The 23,510-nt window shown below is 36.0% G+C and overlaps 2 protein-coding genes, 1 non-coding gene and 2 pseudogenes across 3 annotated transcripts in view; 3 read left to right on the top strand and 2 right to left on the bottom strand.

Annotated features, from left to right (window-relative positions):
* Positions 1 to 76: 76 nt before the first annotated feature.
* LOC108959859 lies at positions 77 to 5,873 on the bottom strand (annotated as a pseudogene).
* Positions 5,874 to 15,662: 9,789 nt separating this feature from the next.
* LOC120293753 lies at positions 15,663 to 16,154 on the top strand. The gene has a single exon (XM_039313483.1). It carries the CDS (start codon positions 15,663 to 15,665, stop codon positions 16,152 to 16,154), a length of 492 nt encoding a protein of 163 aa, XP_039169417.1.
* Positions 16,155 to 18,241: 2,087 nt separating this feature from the next.
* LOC120293752 (ribulose bisphosphate carboxylase large chain-like) overlaps positions 18,242 to 23,510 on the top strand; it is a 14,374-nt gene continuing 9,105 nt past the window's right edge. The window contains exon 1 of the mRNA XM_039313482.1: positions 18,242 to 19,362. Within this exon, the coding sequence (XP_039169416.1) occupies positions 18,242 to 19,315 (1,074 nt within the window). The 3' untranslated portion in view covers positions 19,316 to 19,362. The remainder of the gene's footprint in view (positions 19,363 to 23,510) is intronic.
* LOC120293751 lies at positions 21,590 to 22,865 on the bottom strand (annotated as a pseudogene).
* On the top strand, positions 22,971 to 23,042 carry TRNAN-GUU. The gene has a single exon. It is a non-coding gene; the product is annotated as a tRNA-Asn (tRNA).

The following is a 23,510-nucleotide window of genomic DNA, read 5'->3' as shown; positions in this document are numbered from 1 at the left end:
ACCTAAGAACATTAGAGCTTGTGGCACTTCCATCATTGGTGAAGTTGCCCGATCTCGACTAACTTGAAAAAGCTCAAGAAAATTCATTTAAATGATTGTCCTAAGCTGTTTGAGATTCTAGGTGGTCCAAAATCGTTGGAGATACTTCACATTGTCAACTGCTCAAATCTGCAAAAGTTTCCCGATCCATCAAGCTTGAAGAATCTCGAAGTTTGGAATCCCAAAACCAAGGAATCAACATCAGATCTTGTTTTCCAAGAATTCGTTAATGTCAACACATGAATGTAGAAAGTTATTCTTTTGTGTTGAAATAGCAGGCGTTCGTTTTTTTTTGTTCCCCACTTTCTCCTCTTAAAGTACAATGAGAATGAATAAACGTGTAATTTTACTAGCCACGGACTAAATGAACATGATTTGCCACTGTTTAGCTTGCGAGTGCTTTTGTAGTCATAATAGTAGAGTGAAAAAGACAAGGGAGGGGTGACCAGCCGCTATCTGGGCATTACAATAAGGATATCATACCTATCACAAAATGTTCGATTTGAATCATAACTACTTGTACAACCACTTAATCAAAGGTCTGAGGGTGGTGAACCTGCTATCCCAATCAGGAAGTCTCTTCATATGAGATATGCCATAATTAGGCAATACAACAAGAAAGTACCACAAAAGAAATCATGGAAATACCGTAAAAGTGAACCCAAAGGCAGTTTTGTGGTTATAATATTTCCTTATCATGTAACAGAATCTGATCATCCATGCGGTCTCACAGAGATAATAAGTTCATCTTCAGCAAGGTTGACTTTAAGCCCCAAATATGCCTCTAAGCAAGAAAAACTGATCTATACATCGCATCGATGATGTCTCAGTTGCATAGGATCATTTTGTTATCAGCAAAAGTTGATAAAATCATTGTAACAAGGATTATTTAGAAACACAAACCTGTTCCGAAAGCCAATCTTTGCAGCCTGTCTGGATTAGCATGGCATTTTGCTTGATACATCCATAACTAGAGTCAAAAGTATGGGGTAAAAGGGGTAGCCTTGTTTGGTTCCCAGAAAAATTGAAGAGATCATCTGTGACTCCATTCATCAATTAGGGCAGAGAGGTTGAAACCATTGTCCAATGCAACGTTTACTACCATTTATAACATTTTTCAAGTAGCCGTCTGAGAATTACCTTCAGCAAGTTGTTTTCACCTCATTCATTTACCCATTATTACTCTTTCGTAGAACATATTTGACGTTCCTATGGATGTCATTAGAAGAGTAGGGGAAGTATGTCCCACCTTGTCATTTGTTAGTCGATACCTCAAACAAGAGGGATGTTCTACCACTGTAACGAGAATAATTAAAAAGCACACAAGTTGCAATCTTTTACATATAACACTAGTGACAATTAACAGTTGTGAAGATAGTACCTCTTCGTAAGGCACCTGCTGCTTAGCAAACCCACACTTATAAACACCATTGTGTATGCCGTCGTATATCCATCCCTTTTTCCCTACTCAGATAGACCGATATACTCATCCCTAATAGACGATCCCCCATTCCCTTCTCTCTCTCTCTCTCTCTCTCTCTCTCTCATTCCAATATCAGTAAGAGCGGCCCAGTTTCCAGCTACAAGAAAGGAAAAGGCGTTTGTCTCTGCGGTGTGAAAGACCAACACAAGCACACTTCAGCAGCAAAAAGAGATCAAATCAAGCCTGCCTTATAGATGATAGAATTATCGCAGAGAGCATGCTGATAGTTCTCACATATATCAAGAATCAGAGACCCCAAGAGACACGGCTACACCACCTAAACTTTGTCACAGTGACTTCAGCACATATACTTACTTTTATTCAATACTAGTTCATTGACTGTAAAACCACATAGTCCAAAGCCTCATGTCAACTTGACCAACAGACAAATAGCAACAAATTCCCAGGTAAGGAAACTGTTCTGCTCAAAATAGAAAGGTTTTCTAAGCGTCTAACACAACCAGTGACTTCTGCATATGTACTTACTTTTATTCAATACTAGTTCATTGACTGTGAAACCACATACTCCATAGCCTCATGTCAACTTGATCAACAGAAACAGCAAAATTCCTAGGTGAGGAGCTGTTCTGCTTGATATGGAAAGATTTCCTCCGACTTTCTAGCATGACTAAATCTTAGATGCGAGTCAATTCTTACTTTAATTTCATCTCATGTTTCAATAATATCTTCAATAGAAAGGGTTATTTTTGTCAGTAGAAAATCTATATATTTCCCAATCCAAACCAAACGATTCATAGGTGCACCCTGAAAGTTCTGATATTTATTGTTCATTGATGAAGTACAGTATTGTATGTGCTAGTAAATCGAAAAAAAGAGTGCATCGGAGAATCAATCATACCTCATCAAATCTTATGAGTGTGACGAACAACCGGATATCTGTCTCGGTTAGTATATTGCCACAAATAAAGGGCTGCTTGCAAAATATTTGTTTACATTTGTCCAGAGCTTTGTATGACTTCTCCCCAGCCTGCAAGAATGGAATGGAATCAACTAGAACGTTTCTTCCTTCTTCTTTTTTCTTTTTTCATAAAGAAGTAAACCCTCACACGAGTGAACCAAGGAGGTGTAGCCCATATATAGAACTTGGTTTAAGATTGCGCTCTTCAGATATTTTATCTTTTGGTTAGAAAACAGATTACAAGGAAAAAGGTGCAAAAAGTCCAATAAAGAAAGTGTATTAAGTTAAGAGACAGTAAAGACCCAAGGAATCCAATTTCCCTGAATTCGGATCAATTTTCCATCAGAATGAATTATTTGAGGAGCTTTACCTGTCTTGGAAAGAAAGAAGAAAAATTATCTTCACAAAATCTCTACAGATTCTCGAATGATGTTTCTTTTGTAATGATTTTTTTTTTTTTGGGTCAAATTTTGTAATGATTAGGATGCTTGATTTTTAATTGAACTTTTGGTTTAGTTGTCGCACTACCCAAGACCTTTTCAATGCTTGAGAGGTGTTAGAATCCCTCTCTCGCAAGAGATTGTTTTAAGTTTACCAGCCTTGGTACTCATCAATTAAGCATTAAGAATCTGATCATCCATGCGGTCCCTCATAGAGATAAGTTCATCTTCAGCAAGGTTGACTTTAAGCCCCAAATATGCCTCTGAGCAAGAAAAACTGATCTATACAACACATTGATGATGTCTCAGGTGCATAGGATCATTTTGTTATCAGCAAAAGTTGATAAGATCACTGTAACATGGAATAATTAGATACACAAACCCATTCCAACAACCAATCTTTGTAGCCTACCCAGATTAGCATGGCATTTTGCTCAATATATCCATAACTAGAGTATAAAGTATGGGGTAAAAGGGGTAGCCTTGTTTGGGTCCCAGAAAAATTGAACAGACCATCTGCAACTCCATTCATCAATTAGGGCAGATAGGAATCATAGGATGAAGCAATTGTCTGATGCAACGTTTACCACCATTTATAACATTTTTCAAGTAGCCGTCTGAGAATTACCTTCAGCAAGTTGTTTTTCACCTCATTCATTTCCACATTATCACTCTGTCACAGAACATATAAGAAATTCCTATGGATGTCATCAGAAGAGGAGGGGAAGTATGTCCATGATGTCATTTGTTAGTCTATATTTTGTCTACGTCCACGATGTCATTTGCTAGTATATATGTTGTCTACGTCAAACAAGAGGGATGTTCTACCACTGTAATGAGAACAATTTAACAGCATAAGAGTTGCTATTTTTTACATGTAATATTAGTGACCATTCACAGTAGTGAAGATAGTACCTCTTCAAAAGGCGCCTGCTGCTTAGCAAACCCACACTTATAAACATCACTGTTTATGCAGTTGTATATCCATCCATTAACTTTGTCTATCTGGGCTGCAAGTGAGGAGGATAAAGGTCAAGATTGGGAATCTAAGCTAAACCATTGAACTCAGAATTAAGCATGCGAATGATCTCTGAGCTCTCATTGTTCATGATTGTCTTCAGCTTCATATCCCATAGAACCTATCATAACGCGCAATACATCTGTTGTGAGCTTTGGCAACTTGCAATCTTAAAACAAATATGGCACTAACAGAAATAGAACAACACTTCACAGAAATGTCACATACAGGAACTGAATATTTTCCAGAGTAGATTGGACTCGTAAAGTCCTCTCACACCTCCTGCTCCATTTATAGGGTCAGGCTCTTCTCCAGGTTCTTCAGCATTGGAAGCAGGGAAGACCCACCTGATAATTGTGTCTCCATCTTTTGTTCTCCCCCACTTCGATTTGACTACCTGACGTGAAATAAATTAACTAAAACAGATAAAATAAAATAGCATGAGATAAATAAAAACACTTTTACTATGCCCGTTACCATATGCCCAATGATCTTGTCAAGTCCTTTAATCTTCAAGTATGCAAGGCACCAGGAACAAGCAAACGACAAATAAAGATGGTATCTTCCACATTCGGCAGGGAAAGGAGAATTTGGATCCCTGGAAATAAAATTACAGAATCCGGAAGGGGTTTTAACAAAAGCACCAGATTCAGAGACCTATTCGATTGAGGAATGAGCATTCTTATTGAAGGCTGAAGAAGAAATCAGAAGGAGGACATTAGTTGCTTCCATCATTTTACAATTAAGTCAAGGCATTATCATGCAATATTATCATACTCAGATTCAAAGAGCAGATCAAGTGCATACCAAAGGAAAGAAAGAAAGATCAGTTAAAATCTTTATTAGCGGAGGACTAACACAACATGATGGAAGGATCCCACTGTTTAAGTTGAACCTTTTTGACTCGGAGGAAAAGAAAAACATTAAGAGGATGAAAATGGAAAACACAACATAAGTTAAATGACACCAAGTACCAACAGATGTTAACCAACTGAAGAAAATCTAACAAGGAAAGGCCTCATGATTCATGCAGCAGAACACCTTCACTTTATAGAGAAGTAGCAGGGTTAGTAATATGGTTCTTCTTGAGATCAAATCAACCTTGGATACTTAGATGAAAGTGACCAATAGTTTCACATCGGCATCATCATATCCCAAATGTGCCAATGAGTCTTTATTTACTGAGGGCTGCCTTCTACAGCCTAAGTACAACAAAAAGAAAACAAAAATTTCTCCAATCGAAGTACTGACTGAACATTGCCACACTGCAAAACAGTAACTTAAATTGGATTAGGGTGCAAGAATGACTCGAGAAAGCCATTTTAGCAAGGAGGATCCTTCCCATAGACAGAATCACACTTCCTAACACAGGATTCGCACATTATAATTATTCTCGAACCATTCGAACTTCTCTTACACATGTAACTAGAACACATCTAACATGTCAAATTGTCAAAGAATCATGTCTGGAGGGTTCCAACTTAGAACTCTGAACCCAAGATTATCAGCTGACTTTGCAGTGTTCTTTTGTGTTTTTTCAAGACACACGAGTGGTTAAAAAGTGAAAGGGGAAAGAAGCAGAAAATCTCAGTAACCAAACCTTCATTTCGAAAATTCATAACCAGGCAGACCGGAAGATGATGATAATGACCAACCAAAAAAAAAAAAAAATGATTATTGCCCACCAATCGCAAAACACCATCAGCAAGATTAATCAATCTTCTAGAATCAACAATGCATGGAAGAGGCACATGAACTTGTACATCAGTTCAAAGGCAGACAAAATACTGGCAATATAAAGAAACTGAAGATAGAGAGAGAGAGAGAGAGAGAGAGAGAGAGAGAGAGAGATGAGACCTTATTAGGAGATGGCGAGAATGCGAAGCCTCTCTGCTTGCGACTGCGAGCAGCTGGAGGGAACAAGAATGTCCTGGGAAGGGCCGACAGAGACATAGTCCCGTTGTCTCCCTCTGTTTTTCTGTTTAACAGGCTTTTGACTCCAAATACTTCGGCGTATTTCCCTTTTCCTTTTTTCGCGGTTCGATTCTTGAACTATAAAATATTTTTTGTTCGAATTGGTCCTTTCATCGAAATTATGAACGAAAATATTACTGATAAATGCTGACGGATATCTTAAGTGGCATTTTAAAAAAAAAAATTCAGAAATAAGAAAAATGTTAAAAGCAAAACAAATATTTAAAAAGAAAAAAAAAAAAAAAAACAGAGACAAGGCCTCGTAAGCCCTGGCTACGACCGGTAAGAGCTCCCACCCTTCAATCGGTGCTTGGACAGGCCCCCACGTCCCCCTTTTATCTCTTACTCTCGCCTCCGGATTGGTTTTGCTTTTCTTTTTTTTCTTTTTTTTTTTCATTTTTCTAAATATTTTATTCAAACGCCACAAGAAAAATACATGTAGCCACTCATTTGACTCGAATCCACTCTGACGTAGAACTAATGTAAGAGTCCACATCAATATTTTCATTTTATTTTTAACCGAACAATTAACTCAAATAAGAAGCTATGAAATTTAAGGATCTAAATTAAGCTACAGAAATTCAAGAACCAAGTTGAACGTTGTGCAATTGTTTAGAGATCTCTACTATTTCTATCCCTTCTATCTACGATTGCCATGAAAATAGATTTGAATCCATGACCTTATTTATTATAGATTGGAATGATATAAGATAAATTTATGGTTGATAGCAATACTTTGATTTGTTAGAAAAATTACTGACAAATATAATGAAGTTACTTGAAATGAAAAATATCATCGCTATGTATACCATAAAAATCAATAAGCTTTTAATTTATTATTTTCAATATCATTCCCTAGTCCGGACATTAGATCCGATGATTTTATTGGGAAATTTTTTTCCTAAACAAAAGTTTAACCTTGCTTTCAAGTCAAAATGAACCAAAATTGATTTAGTGCTCCTTGAATGATTGAAATGTTTCTATTTATCTTAAATGTTATTCAAATTTGTCTAAGATGAACGATTAACTTCTTTCATTTTTTCATCCAATTTGCCTTAGATAGAAGATCGAGTTTCTTCCATCATTTTTCCCCTTCTCCCCCAATAGTAATATTGAATTAATCCGTTGCTCTTAATAGTTAGGTTTTTAGCTCACATATTTAGGCTTTACAATCTCTAATTTTGTGAAACTTGTGAAGTTTAAAAGCTAGTGGGATCGAAGCCCTTAGTTTAGGAGTTAGGACCAACATATCATGATATTCATTAACAAAAAAGGTTAATACAAAATGAACAAATGTAAAGTTGGATCCATGCGATTGCATCTCTTAATCTACAAAGAGCTGTCCCATACTAGTAGACGGTTTCTTATTTTGAAAAATTTTACTTATCAGATGAAAAAGACTATCTACTACCAGTATGGTGATAGGCCTAGTGATAAAGGATGCACTGTCGTCCATTAGATCACTTGTTCAATTCATATTGGGAACAAATCTTTGAAAGACTCATGCTTTTCTGCTTAGTTACAATATATCTTGTGTGGATAAATTTTTTGATTGAGACAACTCGCTTGCCAATCTCAAACATCTAATTATTATTGGTGTGGAGTAATTATGACTCAAATTAAACATTCTGCGATGAAAATGAGATTCTTATTGTGATGCCCATCAAAGGTCATTAGAAGAAGGTCGCCTTCCACCACATTTTTTCACTCATGATAGAAAAGGCTATATCTATTAACAAAAAATAGAAACGAAAAGAAAAGGCTATCATTTATGAAAAATCCTATATAAAACTTTTTTTTTTTTTTGGTCGGTATATAAAACTTCAATAAGCAATCAAAGTTATCTATTGTTTCAAATTTTGTGTTCGATTCTTTTTTCTAAAAAAAAAAAAAAAAAAAAAAGGCCTAACCCAATTATTACTTGGATGTCTTTTGTCAAACAAGCCTAGGCGAAGAATACAAAATTGTGATAAGCTCAAATTATGGCATAATGGAATTGATGATGATGAAAAAATAAAATTTGAATAGGATTAGATTGCCAGATAAGAAGTAGAATCATTTAATCTGTGGTCAGCAAAATAAAACACGTATTCATTTTCATTGTGTTCACTTGATATATATTTATATCAATAATAGATTCTCCTTCATTTTGCCCGTAAGCAGGATTGACTTATTTTTCAGTAACGAAAATCACATCACAAAACCAGAGAGACCACACTTATTAAGGGCCTCAATACATATATAATCTGAAATATTCAAAAGAAAAACATGAACATTACAAAATGAAAAGGATTGTTCGTAAATTGCAATCAAGTCCGTTTCCTTTTACCTAGAAGTGGAACTTTCAGATTCTTGAAGCTTGATGGATTGGGGGCTTTTGTAGTGTCACGGCTCCCAATATCCCGTGTCTCCAACGATTCTAGACACTCTGGAATCTCGACCAACTCAGTACAATACATCAAACGAATTTTCTTTAGCTTCTTCAAGCTAGTTAGATTAGGCAACTTCACCAACTGTAATGACTCAAGCTCTAACGTTCTCAGGCTCTCCAAACCTTCAAGACCCTCAATCTCTGTTAGCGTCCAACAATGATGTATTTCCAAACGTGACAACGCTTTCAAATTTGAAATATCATTCGTTGCTTTTATTCTGTGGCATTCCTATAAATGTAAGTATGACAAATTTGTCAGAAGCCTTGGTAGGCATTGCAATTTTAGGCAACTGATTTGGAGTTCCTTCAGCTTAGAAAGGAGAACAAGATTAAAAGGTAAGGTGTGGACATGAGGACAATACAATTCCAAGACCTCACGCATGAATAATCTTTCAATCCCCCAAGAACTTGGATCTACTTCAAGTTTTAAAAGACATAGGAATCTTACCCACAACTTCAAATTTCTCAAATTTAATAGGTTTGAGAATTCCAGCATTGTCGTCATTGAGTATGCATCAATGGTTAGAGTGATCAGACTTTCGGGAAGCTTCGGCATTGCTGGAATTTCACCGAATTTAAACAACAATTTTCTCAACATTGGCAGCTTCCCAATATTACTAGGAATTTCTTTCAATTCTATTGGATATTCCCCACTTGCCTCTAGCTCTTTGAGCTTCTCCAACATTCCAATGGCGCTGGGTAGTTTTGTTAGGCGGCAACGCCATATCTTTGGCACTTTCAATTTCTTCATATATCCAATTGAATATGGTAACTCCTTTATACCAGTGCTCGATAGATCTAACTCAACTAATGAGTTGAAATGGTTACCCACTAATGAGAGCTTCACTGCTGATGCTGAGCAACCAACGGAATTGAATTTATTCAATGATATACATCCAACCAAGCTGAGCATTTTCAGATTCTTCATCCTTCTCCATTCAGGAATCTTTTGTATAGATGTAGAGTCAAGAAGAAGTTCCATCAACGATTCTAGTGCCCCCATCTCATTAGGTAGCTTCTGGAGATTTTTACAGTCCCTCAAGTTTAAGAAGACCAAGTTCTTAAGGTGACCAATGGACGAATCAATTTCAGCCAAACACTTAGATCCTTCGAGAATCAATTGCTCTTACTTCTTATGAGAAGACAAATCCGGATGTCTATGAAAATCGCATCCAGTCAGACTTGGGACCTTCAAATTCTCAGCCAACTAAAAAGAAAATATATTGCTCTTCAGGCCAAATTAAGATAACCTGCCACAAAATGCATGAAAAATCGTACCTTTATGTGGCTCCATCCATGCCATGTTTCTTAGATTTCACTCCTTGAGAAATCAAGGATAACTAGCTTCCTCAAGGAAATATGAGACATTTTAAAAACATTAGGGAAGTTATTCCATGAAAGCCATCTCAATTCTGGAAGGAGAAATCTTGACTCTGGAAGGATAATGGGCCAAATTCGTCTTGAAAATAATTTTGGTCTTCAAGAAAATTTGACCTCCATATATTTTTCATATAAAGCTTACCTAGAAGAAACATATACCTTGATGAGGGTTGAGGACCTAACTTAAAGTCCATTTGAAGGAAACTTGTATTCAAAAGACTTTCTAAGAATTTTTTTCATAAGAATGTTAGAATATAATATGCGGAAATGACATGGTTTTGTAATTTACGTCAATGCGAAATTGCTAGAGAAATAAACGAGAAAAATAAGGACACCAGAAATTTACGTGATTCGATTCGAGTATCGGTACCTACGTCCACGGGAAGAGCCAGCAGCAAATAATCCACTATAATTGGAGAATCAGAATTTGCAATCACTCACACTCAAGTGTTTCCCACACTTAGATTTAATTCTAAATTCAAAGTGTTTATAGATAAATAACTCACTTGGATATAAACTCACTAAGCGTAAAATTATTAGGCGTTGAAGCTCAAAGTATAACGTGTGTGGCTCTCTCTTCAGCTTGACGTGCGGCTCCTTCCTCTTGACGTGTGGGTCCTTCCTCTCTCGGCTTGTACGTGCAGCAACCCAAGAAAAAAAACCTCACTGATCGTCCGCTCTTTATATTTATATATGTGTGTGTGCGCAAGGTCAAAAGTTTGACCTTGGGCCCCACCAATTTCCAATCTTCACGTGCAGGGGAGATCTATGTGTAGGGGACTTCATCGGCTAAAAGAAATACTGAAATATTGTGTGTTTGGGCCCCACCGTGGATAAGGATTTCGGCAAGCTTCCATAGAGGAAATATGAAAAAATAATAATTTTAAAATTAAATTTAGTTAAAATATGAAAAATAAATTGAATTAAATTTAGTTAAAATATGAAAAAAATAATTTTAAAATTAAATTTAGTTAAAATATTAAAAAATAATAATTTTAAAAGTAAATTTAATTAAAATATTATAAAAATAATTTTAAAATTAAATTTAGTTAAAATATTTAACAAAATTAAAATTAAATTTAGTTAAGATATTAAAAAGTAATAATTTTAAAATTAAAAAATTAAAAAAATTAAAAAAAAAAAATTAAAAAAAAGGGGATTGGTAGCTGAGGCTCAGCCCCCTTTTTTATTTTTTATTTTAAAATTATTTATTAATATTTTAACTAAATTAAATTTTAAAATTATCATTTTTTAATATTTTAACTAAATGTAATTTTAAAATTATCATTTTTTAATATTTTAACTAAATGTAATTTTAAAATTATGATTTTTAATATTTTAACTAAATTTAATTTTAAAATGATTTTTTTTTCATATTTTAACTAAATTTAATTTTAAATTCAATTTAATTAGTTTTTATATTATTTTTACCACATCAACCCAAAACGATGCCGTTTTGCATTATTTGGCCACGTCGGCGTTCAAAACGTCGTTTTGCACTCGTTTCGCCGGAAAAATGTCACATATGCAATTTAGCCGGATTTTGGCCGAATTGGCACTCAAGTGATCCACTTTGCTTCGATTTTGGCACTTAAGTGTACATTTCGAAAGTTATGACACTTAAGTGTCCATTTCTGCCAAGTTATGGCACTCCAGAGATCCGCACCTCAATGTTTTTGCTTCCCTTGTCAAACCACTCACGCTTCTAGACAAGTGCATCAAGTTGACTTACTTTGTCGGCGTCATTAAGCAGAAGAAGCACTTTTTTATTGCGTAACCTTTGCTTAGTTACCTTTTTCCCTTCTGTGATATTTTTGATATCAAAACATTGTCCTTTAAGGATGGTCGATACGAGTTGCTTCTGCAACCATGTAATCTCTGTTTCTCAAATGTTTGAAAGGAAACAACAATAAGAAAAATCTATAGAAAGTTGATTGTACATTGTTTTGGCAAGAGTTGTTTTTCCCATGCTACCAACACCATGGATTCCAACTATTTTTGTTTTAATGTTGTGTGCACCTATCATCCTCATAATTTCATCCGCATAATTTCATCCACATGATTGTCTACTTCGACAGAGGAATCACATACTTCCAAGTATGCATTTTTCAACTCAATCAAAACCTTCTTTCACAAATTCACCTTTGCCTCTAATAGTATTGGAAGAAAAAAGTATCAAGACATTAGGTTAGCTGAGCAAAATAATGCATTTGGGTCAAATAGTCCATATGTGATATAATTAAATACCTATTTAGCATTATGTGGAGACCCCATCCCTTTAGTTCTCCAACCTCTTTAAGAGTAGCCTTCCAGTTGTTGATAGTCTCGTCATCGAACAACTTCTTGTTTAAATGAGAAACAACGTCGTTGCCGTAGTGCTCATTCTGATATTTGACCTTAGACGGTGTGACATTGTAGAAAATGTGCATGATCTTTTGTCCCCCTATGTTCTTGCTCTCCACCATCTTGACCAAGTCCCTGAGGCACCATGGACTATCAACATATCCTTTAGAAAAGATTGGTATTGAGATCTTTGAGTGTTAAATTGCTTGGAGAAGCTAGCCACTGATCTCTTCCCCAGTGCAGAGCTCTTCATAGTCCCTATATGCCTGAATTCCAACATCAATCATGCTAACGTAAAGGTAATCAACAATGTTCGTACGAGTATTTGGTTTTCTAAAGCTAAAAAACACTTCATAATCATATTCTGATGACTCCTTCATTTCTTGATTATCAGAAGAGGCATTCGACATATTTATTTGTTCTCTGGACATGCTCGCCTTGTAAGGCTTCATTTATTACAAAAGACATGAAAAAGTAGAAACTGCTGTCAAAGCAAAGTTCAACCACAAAGATTTGTGCAAATTCTTCGTGCAACAACAATTTGAGATGCCACCTGAAAATAATGACCACGTGCAGGTGGATGAGACTAGCTTCTACTAGAAGCATATGTGAAGATAAGTTTAAAGTCATTGTAACAACATATCGTGAGGCTAATATCTATCAAAAAATTGATGCTAAAATAAAATAAATAAAGCACCTATCAAGGAAATAGTATTTTGGGTCTTTTGCTCAAGTCAAGAAATTTTTCCATGTCCAGCTAAGCCCAGCTCCAATAATGCAGCATCTTCATGTTGAACTAACAATCATACTGGTAATTAATACATAAACAACGCTTATTGATAGAAAATACTAGAGCATGAATAATTTACTTAATGCAATCACTACCTAACGGTTAAACAGAATCTGCTATTGCTGCCAAAATGCGGAAAGTAAACATAACAAATGTCGAACACAGAGAGAGTTAACTATCTCTTTCTCAAAATTGTGCATAGAATAGTTACCAAATATTCTGACCATACAGGAAAAATAAGTTGAATCAGCTTCCAAATAGAAAGTAAAAACAAACATCAAAGAAACGAAAACTAAAAGGGCAACTTGATTGGCCCGACTTATTTTGAGAAAATTAAACATGTAGAGGAGGAGGTGGAGTTCTTACTTTCACCCATCCACTTCAAAACAGAACACTGACTGTAGAATGCACTTAGAGCTTACGGGGGTTTCTGGTAGGGAATAGAGCGAGGCAGCTGAGCACGATCGTCGTCCTCCTACACAGAGCTTACGAAGTGCCTTGAGTTATAGTTGAAGCAGGTCTCACCTGGACATAGAAAAATGTCCTGATTTGAGCAAAAGACCCATAGCACTATTCCCTCGAATACGTGCTATTTTTTTATTTTTTTATCCTATATGATTCAAGTGACTCACTGTTGGAAATAGCCTGTTCACAAACACATTCTCTTTAAATGGTCAATTTTTAGACCCTGTAGCAGCGAAAGTTAGATTCGCCTAGAATCTGTGGATAGGAAACTGAAAAGAATGCTCAATTATCAGTTGCGGTTCATGAATAACTTTATCTGTATTTTTGCCTTGATAGATCCATCATAACCAAAATGTAGAGATCTGCTTTATGTAAATATAACGAAACCCAACACACAAATGTTGGAAATCTCATATAATATAGGCTTACATTAATTAATTGATTTTGTATTTTAAATAATCAGGTTAATGAATATTCTAATATTTGTTGAATCCTAAAGTGATCTGATTGAATTGGGTATTGACATCTATTGATAACGGGCCTAGTTGAGCAACAAAGTGTAGGCAATTGTGTTTAATTAAAGTTCGTAATGGGAAGAGCCTAGTTGACACGCCGTTGATTAGGGTTTGCTAAGTCCCCTATCTAGCCTATAAAAGGGTAGGTTATACTTATCAGTTGCTTTAATCCCATTGAAAGCTGCTATATCGAAATAGGTCATAGAGAGGAAGATCTAGCATTCCGATAGATTCCTGATTATCAGAGTAATCTACTTTTGCAAGTGAAACAATGGCTCAAACATGTAGGTTTTAATTTCGCTGTATTTATTAATCTCGGTGTTTTACAATCATATATAGATATGTTTTTCATTATTGATTAGTTATTTATGTGAATAAATTTTCTACCTGTGGTATCAGAGCTAATCATATATGATTGTAAAACCCATTTTTTTTTTTTTTTATGGACAAATTCAAAATCCTTTTCTTTGAGCCGAATATGGGCATTATTTTTTCATTTAGATTTTTTTGCTCGATTGATGCTGAACTATAGGGCTTTTGTTCTACGTGTTGTGATATTTCCAACCATATATACTTTGCATGATTTCGTTGAGAATTGAGAGAAAATTTTAGATTTGAAATTCTAGGGTTTATACGTGAAAAAAGTTCTAGAATTTGCAAATTACTTGCAATCGATTGATATTTGATGTAAACCGTTGCATGGGTATTGTTATATATTTGTTTTAGTATCTTTTGTTGTATTAAATTGAGTTTTTAGGGTTTAAATTTAAGAAATTCAAAATTCGGCCATGGGAGCTTTAGTCCGAAACTTTGAAGCTTGCATGTGGTAGATTTAGTTGGTTTTTTCTCCATTTAATTCAATCTAGATAATTATATTGATGTTATATGCAAGACCCATGAATAAATTTCATCAAAAATCAAGCTAATATGCTATTTTGGAGCTTCGGGTCAAAACCGGGTTGTATGACCCGGTTTGCAGCAAATTCGTGACTCGGCTAGAGGTTGAAGAAGACCTCCAGCCGAGCCGGGCCACTCTTTTTATTTATTTATTTGTGTTTTAGGTTCTGGGCTTGAAAAGAGGTTCTGGGCTGCCCAGAACCAAAATATAAAGAGCTTTGCCCATTTTTTAATTTCGTGGGCTATTTAAACAGCCCATTTTATGGGCCAATTTTTCAAATAAAAAGGAGTGGGCCATTTGAGAGTAATGGATTCGCAGGTCTGGTCCGTGGTCCGATTAGGGCTATTCGTAGGTCCTGGTCCCACGGGAGTCCGAAATATTTAAATAATATTATAATAATAAAAAATATTATTTTTTTAAATATTGTGGCAAAATTTGTTGTTTCAAAAGGTGTAATATGATCATTGGAAGCACATGTTGTAAAGTGTTTCATATTATTTGATGAATTTTGAGCATAAATTTTGGAGTTCTCTAGTGATGAAAGATTAATATATACAATTACTCGCCCAATAGGATTATTGTGTATATTAATTTTGGAAAATAACATGAAGTTTAATTCCCATATTTAAAAGATGGGGATGTATAATTGAAAAATATTTATCTGCCCAAAGGGGATAAATGTTTTGAAAATTATATGTAATTCCCCTCTATGTTGATATTATGGAGATGTATGATTTAAAGGATTTGTCTGCCCAAAGGAGATGGATCCTTGACAATTATATGTAATTCTCATTGTTGTTGCTTTATAAATTTCATGATGGGAAATATAATGATGCATTATACACTCTGCCCAAAGGGGAGTTTATGATGTATTAATTATTTTTGTTGAATTGCTTATTGCCCATAATTGATCTTATTGCATTATGTGTGTCAAACAGTTACATTTGCTGTAAATAACAACAATGCCATGGTTGAGATATTAATTGGATCAAATTTCAAGAGATGGAAGCAAGATATAGAGTTTGCTTTGGGCATCGTTGATATGGACTTGGCTCTACGTGAGGATGAACCTGTCAGGCCCAATGATCAAAATATTGTAGATCAAAAGGCCCATTATGCTAGATGGGAAAAATCTAATCGACTGAGCCTCATTGCCATGAAGAGGTCCATTGCTGAGCATTTGATTAGTGGTTTGCCGTATGCCAAACAGTTCCTTGAAGCAGTGGGAGAAAGATATAGAGTTTCAGATAAGGCTGAAGCTGGGAACTTGCTGAGTAAGTTAACGGACATGAGGTATGATGTTGCTATAGGTATTAGAGAATTTATATTGAAAATGGTCCACATTCAGTCCAAACTTAAGGCCCATGAAATTGTCATTTCTGAAAATTATATTGTGCATCATGCCTTAAATGTTTTGCCAGCTAAATTCAGCCATATTAAGACTGCTTATAGTGCTTAGAATGAGACATGGAGTGTTAATGCCTTGATTACTAAGTGTGTGACTGAGGAAGAGAAGTTAAAGAAGGAAAAGTATGAGTCTGCCCACTTAACTACCAATGCCAAGTTGAGTTCGTCTAGAGGCAAATGGAAGCCTAAAGGGTCAAATGCTCATAGTCGAAAGAAAGGACAAGACTTTAAGAGAAATGGGAACTATGGGAGAAATGGAGATAAGGATTTTAAATGTTTTCGTTGTAAGAAGCAAGGTCACAAGAGAACCAATTGCTACAAATTCCAAGCTTGGCTAAAAACAAGAAAAGAAAGTCACCAAGGTGAGTTGTTGGTTTGCTTTGAATCAAATTTGGTTGATATTCCTGTGGATTCTTGGTGACTTGATTCTGGTGCTACTGTTCATGTGACTACTGCCTTACAGGGTCTCACAAATCTAAGGAGTCCAAGTCTGAGGGAGTCAAAGCTTAAAGTTGGAAACAATATTGGAGTTGATGTGGAGCGCATAGGGACAATTGTTTTGAATTTAGATTCTGGTTTTCAACTTATCTTGAACAATGTCTTTTATGTTCCTAATTTTAGGAGAAACTTAGTATCTCTTTCTTCGCTTGACAAAGCTGGATATTGTCTTCATTTTGCGATTAAAAGAGTGGATTTGAGTTATGATTCTAGAAATATTGGGAATTGTGTTTTGTCTGATGGATTATATCGATTATCCTTATCTCCCGATAGACCATATTGCTCTTTCAACGTCGAGAATGTTGTTGCTAAGAGATCTTTAATCAAAGATAGATCTTCATTGTTATGGCATAAGCGATTAGGGCATATCTCCAAAGAAAGGGTAAAGCGACTTATAAAGGCTGATATTCTTCCTCCTCTTGACTTAGATGATACTGAAACTTGTACTGATTGTGTAAGGGGAAAATTAACTAAAACCAAGAAGAAAGGCGCTACTCGTAGTCAAAATCTATTGGAGATCATTCATACTGACATTAGTGGGCTATACTCTACCACCTTGTGTGGAAATAAGTACTTCATCACATTTATTGATGATTTCTCTCGTTATTGTTATGTTTATCTAATTAAGGAGAAGACTGATGCACTTGAAATGTTCAAAGTGTTTCGTACTGAAGTTGAGAAACTAGGGGTGTGCAACGGGAACCGCCCGAACCGGGAACCGGCCCGACCGGACCGAACCGGTCGGGTTTTGGGCGGTTCCCACGGTCAGCGGTCCGGTCCCCGGTTCCTAATCTTGGAACCGGTGGCGGTCGGTCCGGTTCCCGGTTTCAAGGTGGGAACCGGACCGAACCAGACCGACCGGACCGAACCAAACTTTTATATATAATTTATATACATAGAATTAATAAAACGTATAAACATGATAACTTATTGCAACCAAAATTGCAATTTGAGGTAGCAACCTCTTATGTGGCCAAGAGACCATTAAAATCCTTTTCATTACTCTTTTATTTATAGAAAAAATCTCCTTGATAGTTTCAACGTGGGACTAAGACTTCAAGAGATCCCGTGAATCACACAAGTGAAGTTTGAATATTTTGCACGTGGAACACGTGTGATTAGTTTTGTTGAATTGCCCGAGAATCGAATTGAATTGATCAGTCAAGAGCGCGGTCATTCTTTAGTTCTTTAGTGCAAAAAAGTATAGTTGATTTTTTTGGACCGGACCGGACCGGACCGGAACCGATGGAACCGATGGTCCGGTCCGGTTCCCGGTCCTAGGACTAAACGGTCCAATCCACGGTTCGCAATTTTGGGAACCGGTGCTCTCGGTCCGGTTCCCGGTTCCAAGGTGGAACCAGACCAAACCGGGAACCGATCACCCCTATGAGAAACAATTGGGAAAAATTATCAAGATTGTCAGGTTTGATCGCGGTGGTGAGTATTATGGGCAATATATTGAGGCTGGACAGCAAAAGGGACCGTTTGCAAAATATTTGCAGGACTGTGGTATTGTCGCTCAATATACAATGCCTTGGAGTCCTAAACAGAATGGTGTAGCTTAACAGCGAAATCGTACACTCATGGAGATGAAATGAAGTATGATGGGCAGTTCTAATTTGCCTGAATACTTATGGGGTGATGCGATTAAAACAACTTATAGTTGGGTTCAAAGCCCTGCGCGCTCTATGTCTGGAGGATCTACGAATCCCTCCTTCCTATACGAAAAATTTCCAAGGCCCGCCTCATGGCATCCAAGTTGAGAGAGATAAATTGAACAAATATGGGCGTCCCCTATTAGGATGTACTATTAAACCAAAATTGGGGTTATTCGCTAAGAACTACGGTAGAGCAGTTTATGAATGTCTTCGTGGTGGACTTGATTTTACGAAAGATGATGAGAACGTGAACTCACAACCATTTATGCGTTGGAGAGACCGTTTCTTATTTTGTGCCAAAGCAATTTTTAAATCACAGGCTGAAACAGGTGAATTCAAAGGGCATTACTTGAATGCTACTGCAGGTACATGCGAAGAAATGATCAAAAGGGTTGTATTTGCCAGAGAATTGGGAGTTCATATCGTAATGCATGACTACTTAACAGGGGGATTTACTGCAAATACTAGCTTGGCTCATTATTGCCGAGATAATGGACTACTTCTTCACATCCATCGTGCAATGCATGCAGTTATTGATAGACAGAAAAATCATGGTATACACTTTAGGGTACTAGCTAAAGCCTTACGTATGTCTGGTGGAGATCATATTCACTCTGGTACTGTAGTAGGTAAACTTGAAGGAGAAAGAGACATTACTTTGGGCTTTGTTGATTTACTACGTGATGATTTTATTGAAAAAGGTCGAAGCCACGGTATTTATTTCACTCAAGATTGGGTCTCTCTACCAGGTGTTCTGCCCATAGCTTCTGGGGGTATTCACGTTTGGCATATGCCTGCTTTGACCAAGATCTTTGGAGATGATTCCATACTACAATTCGGCGGAGGAACTTTAGGACACCCTTGGGGAAATGCACCGGGTGCCGTAGCTAATCGAGTAGCTCTAGAAGCATGCGTAGAAGCTCGTAATGAGGGACCTGATCTTACTCGTGAGGGTAATGAAATTATCCGTGAGGCTAGCAAGAGTCCTAAACTAGCTGCTGCTTGTGAAGTATGGAAAGAGATCAAATTTGAATTCGAAGCAATGGATACTTTGTAATCCAATAATTACCGTTCGTTCTCTTAATTGAATTGCAACTAAACTCGGCCCAATCTTTTACTAAAAGGATTGAGCCGAATACAAAGATTCTATTTATTTGATCTATCTCATATCAAGATATATTTATCTAGATATACAAGATTAAAAAAACATAACCAAATAAACAATTCAAATGCTTCTATTGTTTGCTCTTGTTTGTTGTGTTGGATCCACAATTAATCTTATGGATCTTTAGGATTGGTGTATTCTTTAAATCCCTTAGTTTCGGATCATGAATGGAGTCAAGTATCACAACCCCTTCTACCCATCCTGTATATTGTCCTTTTCGTTCCATGTTGGAATAGACGAGATTTTACGAAAAAAGTTATTGATAAAAGAGAACAAATATTTCTTTTTTTTTAGGCGAATTTGACACAAGATGAAGGAAGGAAATCGCTATTTCAATTTCAAATATTAAAAAAATAATTTAGAATATTCTTTAATAAAAATAAAAAAGAGTTCCATCATATATAACTATAGTGAAGTAATACTCCGGGTTCTCACAAAACAAAAGAAAATCCTTTTTTTCAATACTCATTCATTATTTTATTAGTTAATGATCTAGTGATTGGATCTTTATGCTTATTCCGATAGAAAATGAAATATTCAAATGATTTTTCATCTAATGACTATTCATCTATTGTATTTTCACATAAATAGGGGTAAGAAAGTTCTATGGAAAAATGGCGGTTCAATTCGATGTTGTATAAAGGAAAATTAGAATACAGGTGTGGGCTAAGTAAATCAATTGATAGGTTTGATAATCCTATTGAAAAAACCAGTGTAAGTGAAGATCCGGTTAGAAACGATACGGATAAAAAGATTCATAGTTGGAGTGAAAGTTCTAGTTACGTAATGCTACTCATTTCGTGGGCGTCAGGGACGTTCGTAATTTTATCTTTGATGACACCTTTTTAGTTCGAGATAGTAATAGGAATATTTATTCCATATATTTTGATATTACTAATCAAATTTTTGAGATTGACAATGATCCTTCTTTACTGAGTGAACGAGAAAGTTCTTTTTTTAGTTATTGGACTTATGCTTATCTGAAGAATGGATCTAAGAATGATGATCCACCCTATGATCGTTCCAGGTATGCTACTAAATACAGTTGGACTAATCGCATTACTAGTTGCATTAACTCTTATCTTGGTTCTCAAATCTGTATTGAGAGTTCCATTTTAAGTAGTATTGACAATTCCAATGATAGTTACATTTCTAGTTACATTTATGGTGAAAGTAGAAATAGTAATGAAAGGGGGAGCTCTAGTATAAGAACTAGCAGGAATGGCATTGATTTCACTTGAAGAGAAAATTCTATTGATTTCGTTTTGACTAAAAAATATAGGCATTTGTGGGTTCAATGCGAAAATTGTTATGGATGAAATTATAAGAAACTTTTGAAAGTCTAAAATGAATATGTGTGACCAATGTGGATATCATTTGAAAATAAGTAGTTCATATCGAATCGAACTTTCAATTGATCCGATACTTAGGATCCTATGGACGAAGACATGGTTTCTCTGGATCCTATTGAATTTCATTTGTAGAAGGAACCTTATAAAGATCATATTTATTCTTATCAAAGAAAGACAGGATTAACCGATCTTTGTTCAAACAGGCACGGAGTCGACTAAACAGTATTCCCATAGCAATTGGAGTTATGGATTTTCAGTTTATGGGGGGTAGTATGGGATCCGTAGTAGGCGAGAAAATCACCCGTTTGATCGAGTATGCTACCAATCAATTTTTACCTCTAATTCTACTGTGTGCTTCCAGAGGAGCACGTATGCAAGAAGGAAGCTTGAGCTTGATGCAAATGAGGACGTGTTTTTGGAGTTAGCTCATCCTTGCGGGATCGCGACCCTTTGTCCCGGCCATTGTAGCACGTGTGCCACCTAGGGCATAAGGGCATGATGACTTGACGTCATCCTCACCTTCCTCCGGCTTATCACCGGCAGTCTGTTCAGGGTTCCAAACTCAATGGTGGCAACTAAAAATGAGGGTTGCGCTCGTTGCGGGACTTAACCCAACACCTTACGGCACGAGTTGACGATAGCCATGCACCACCCGTGTCCACGTTCCCGAAGGCACAATTTTTTATAAGTTCTATTTTTTTTCAACAAAAAAATGAAATTCTTATTCGATTTAATAGTCTTATTCTATTTAATATTTGAAATAATTAATTTATTATTATTATTTTTTGTTTTTCAAACCATAAAAAAAAGGATCTTCTTTCAATTTAAATATTTCTAACTTCGAATCCTCTTTATTTTTATTCCTATCCATATAAGAAGTTTTATAAACTTGGCTATCTTTATAGAATGTCTCTTGAAAGTTGAATTCATCCATTGTTTTTTCCTTTTCATTCACTTGGATCTCTTCCCTTTCATCGATTTTGTCCGGATCCTCCTTTTCTTTTGAAAAAGAGAAGGATCTTCTTCGGTGGATCCCTCTTGTTCCTGTTTAGTCCCCTTCGTTTCGAAAGTTGTTTCTATTTCTACATCTGTTTCTTCCTCGCCTTCCCCCCTTTCTTCCGTTTCTGAGGTTTCTTTGAATTTTTTAGTAACAATGGGTGACGGTATTATGCCTAAATAGTAAGCACAAGTAATAAATAAGAGAATACTAAAGATTCGAGCCATAGAATTTCTCAATTCTGACACAAGGTACTTATTCGATCGAATAGAATTATTTTGCTATATCCAGACTAATACCAATTCAACCCATTTCATGAAAAAAAATGTGACCAATTAACCAACCAACAAAACTACTTGTTACAAATAACATCTTGTTGTGGCATCAAAACATATAAATGTTGAATAATCTGGCTAACATTGAACTTGGTAAAATGAAATGGTTGAATAATTGAAAAATGAGATTATTCAGGAATACTCATTGAATGCTAAGATCACGCACTGAATTTCTGGTAGTAGATCCATAATCAAAAAAGTGTTTGTGATTGTTCCAGAAGAAATGAAACAAAAGATACGATAGAGCTAGGACAGTTATTGTATGAGGTCTACACGATGCTAGATGCAGAGGCGCATAATAGATCGATATGAACATCATGAGCTGTCCCACAATAAAACTCGTTGTTGCTGATACCTTCTTCTCGGTTCCTTCTTCTCCTTCTTCTAGAACCTGAGCTCAGAGAAGGAAGAGATAAGAGGGCCCTATGGAGAATGTGGTCAGAAATCCATAATAGAGTCCGACCTCAACGACTGAATTTATTATGTTCATGCATAAGGATACTGGATTCCCTAGTAGAAAAGATTTCAAAATCATCCCAAACCTCCCTTTTTTCTTTTCTATTTTGATTTCTTTTCTGAATTATTATATGATGATTTTTTAACTTTCCATATATAGAAATAGAAAGTTATAGACAAGAAACGACATCTCTTATGTCAATGGACACCAAGGGATATTAAATGAATGGAATTGTGATGTGGATGGAATATAATGAAATAGAGCCACTTTGAGGTTCCCTATGAAATGAGGCATGTAACGAAGCCACTATGAAGAAGTTCCGGGAGTTATGAAGGAAACTTTGAGCTCATATTGGTTATGAGTTGAGAACGGGAATTGAACTCTATGAGATCGAATCTCCCGTTGTTCCTAAGTAGCTCAGTGGTAGAGCGGTCGGTTGTTAACTGACTGGTCGTAGGTTCGAATCCTACTTGGAGAGACTTGATTCATTTGGAATTAAAGTCATTTCGAATTAAAGAATTCAGAATGAAAGGGTTCATTGACGGTTAAGAGTAGGGAACCCGTTCGTTCCCTGTGTCTTTGTTTCTATTGCATTCTATCTCATCGTATCACATTCTGTTCTTCGATATTTGAGAATCACCGTCAATATCTCGGTGTAGGTCCGGGATAACCCTTTGTTCCATAGTCTGGGGTGGGGCTATTTACAACTAGCCAATTAAGAATTCTCAGATATACTAGTACTAGCAAGTGCATCAAAGATGCATTTATCGATTCTCCCGCGCGGCCACAATTACCGCGAGTAAACATATTAATGACGAGGAACGCATTTTTGCTATGCTACTAATTAATATTTTGACTTGCTCTGCTATTTTGACCAAGCTTGGCTGAGGAAGAGTTATGGGGCATAAAACAAAAAAAAAATATGCTAGGGCATACTCTATTTCAT

Source organism: Eucalyptus grandis, chromosome 5 (genome assembly GCF_016545825.1).
Source record: "Eucalyptus grandis isolate ANBG69807.140 chromosome 5, ASM1654582v1, whole genome shotgun sequence".
Classification (NCBI taxonomy): Eukaryota; Viridiplantae; Streptophyta; class Magnoliopsida; order Myrtales; family Myrtaceae; genus Eucalyptus; species Eucalyptus grandis.
Note: the sequence above shows the minus strand (reverse complement) of the source record. Positions and strands in the feature narration are given on the sequence as shown.

Bases quoted from the DNA above. Each gene is read 5' to 3' on its own strand.
- LOC120293753 (XM_039313483.1), top strand. From the start codon at position 15,663: ATGGTTGAGATATTAATTGGATCAAATTTCAAGAGATGGAAGCAAGAT.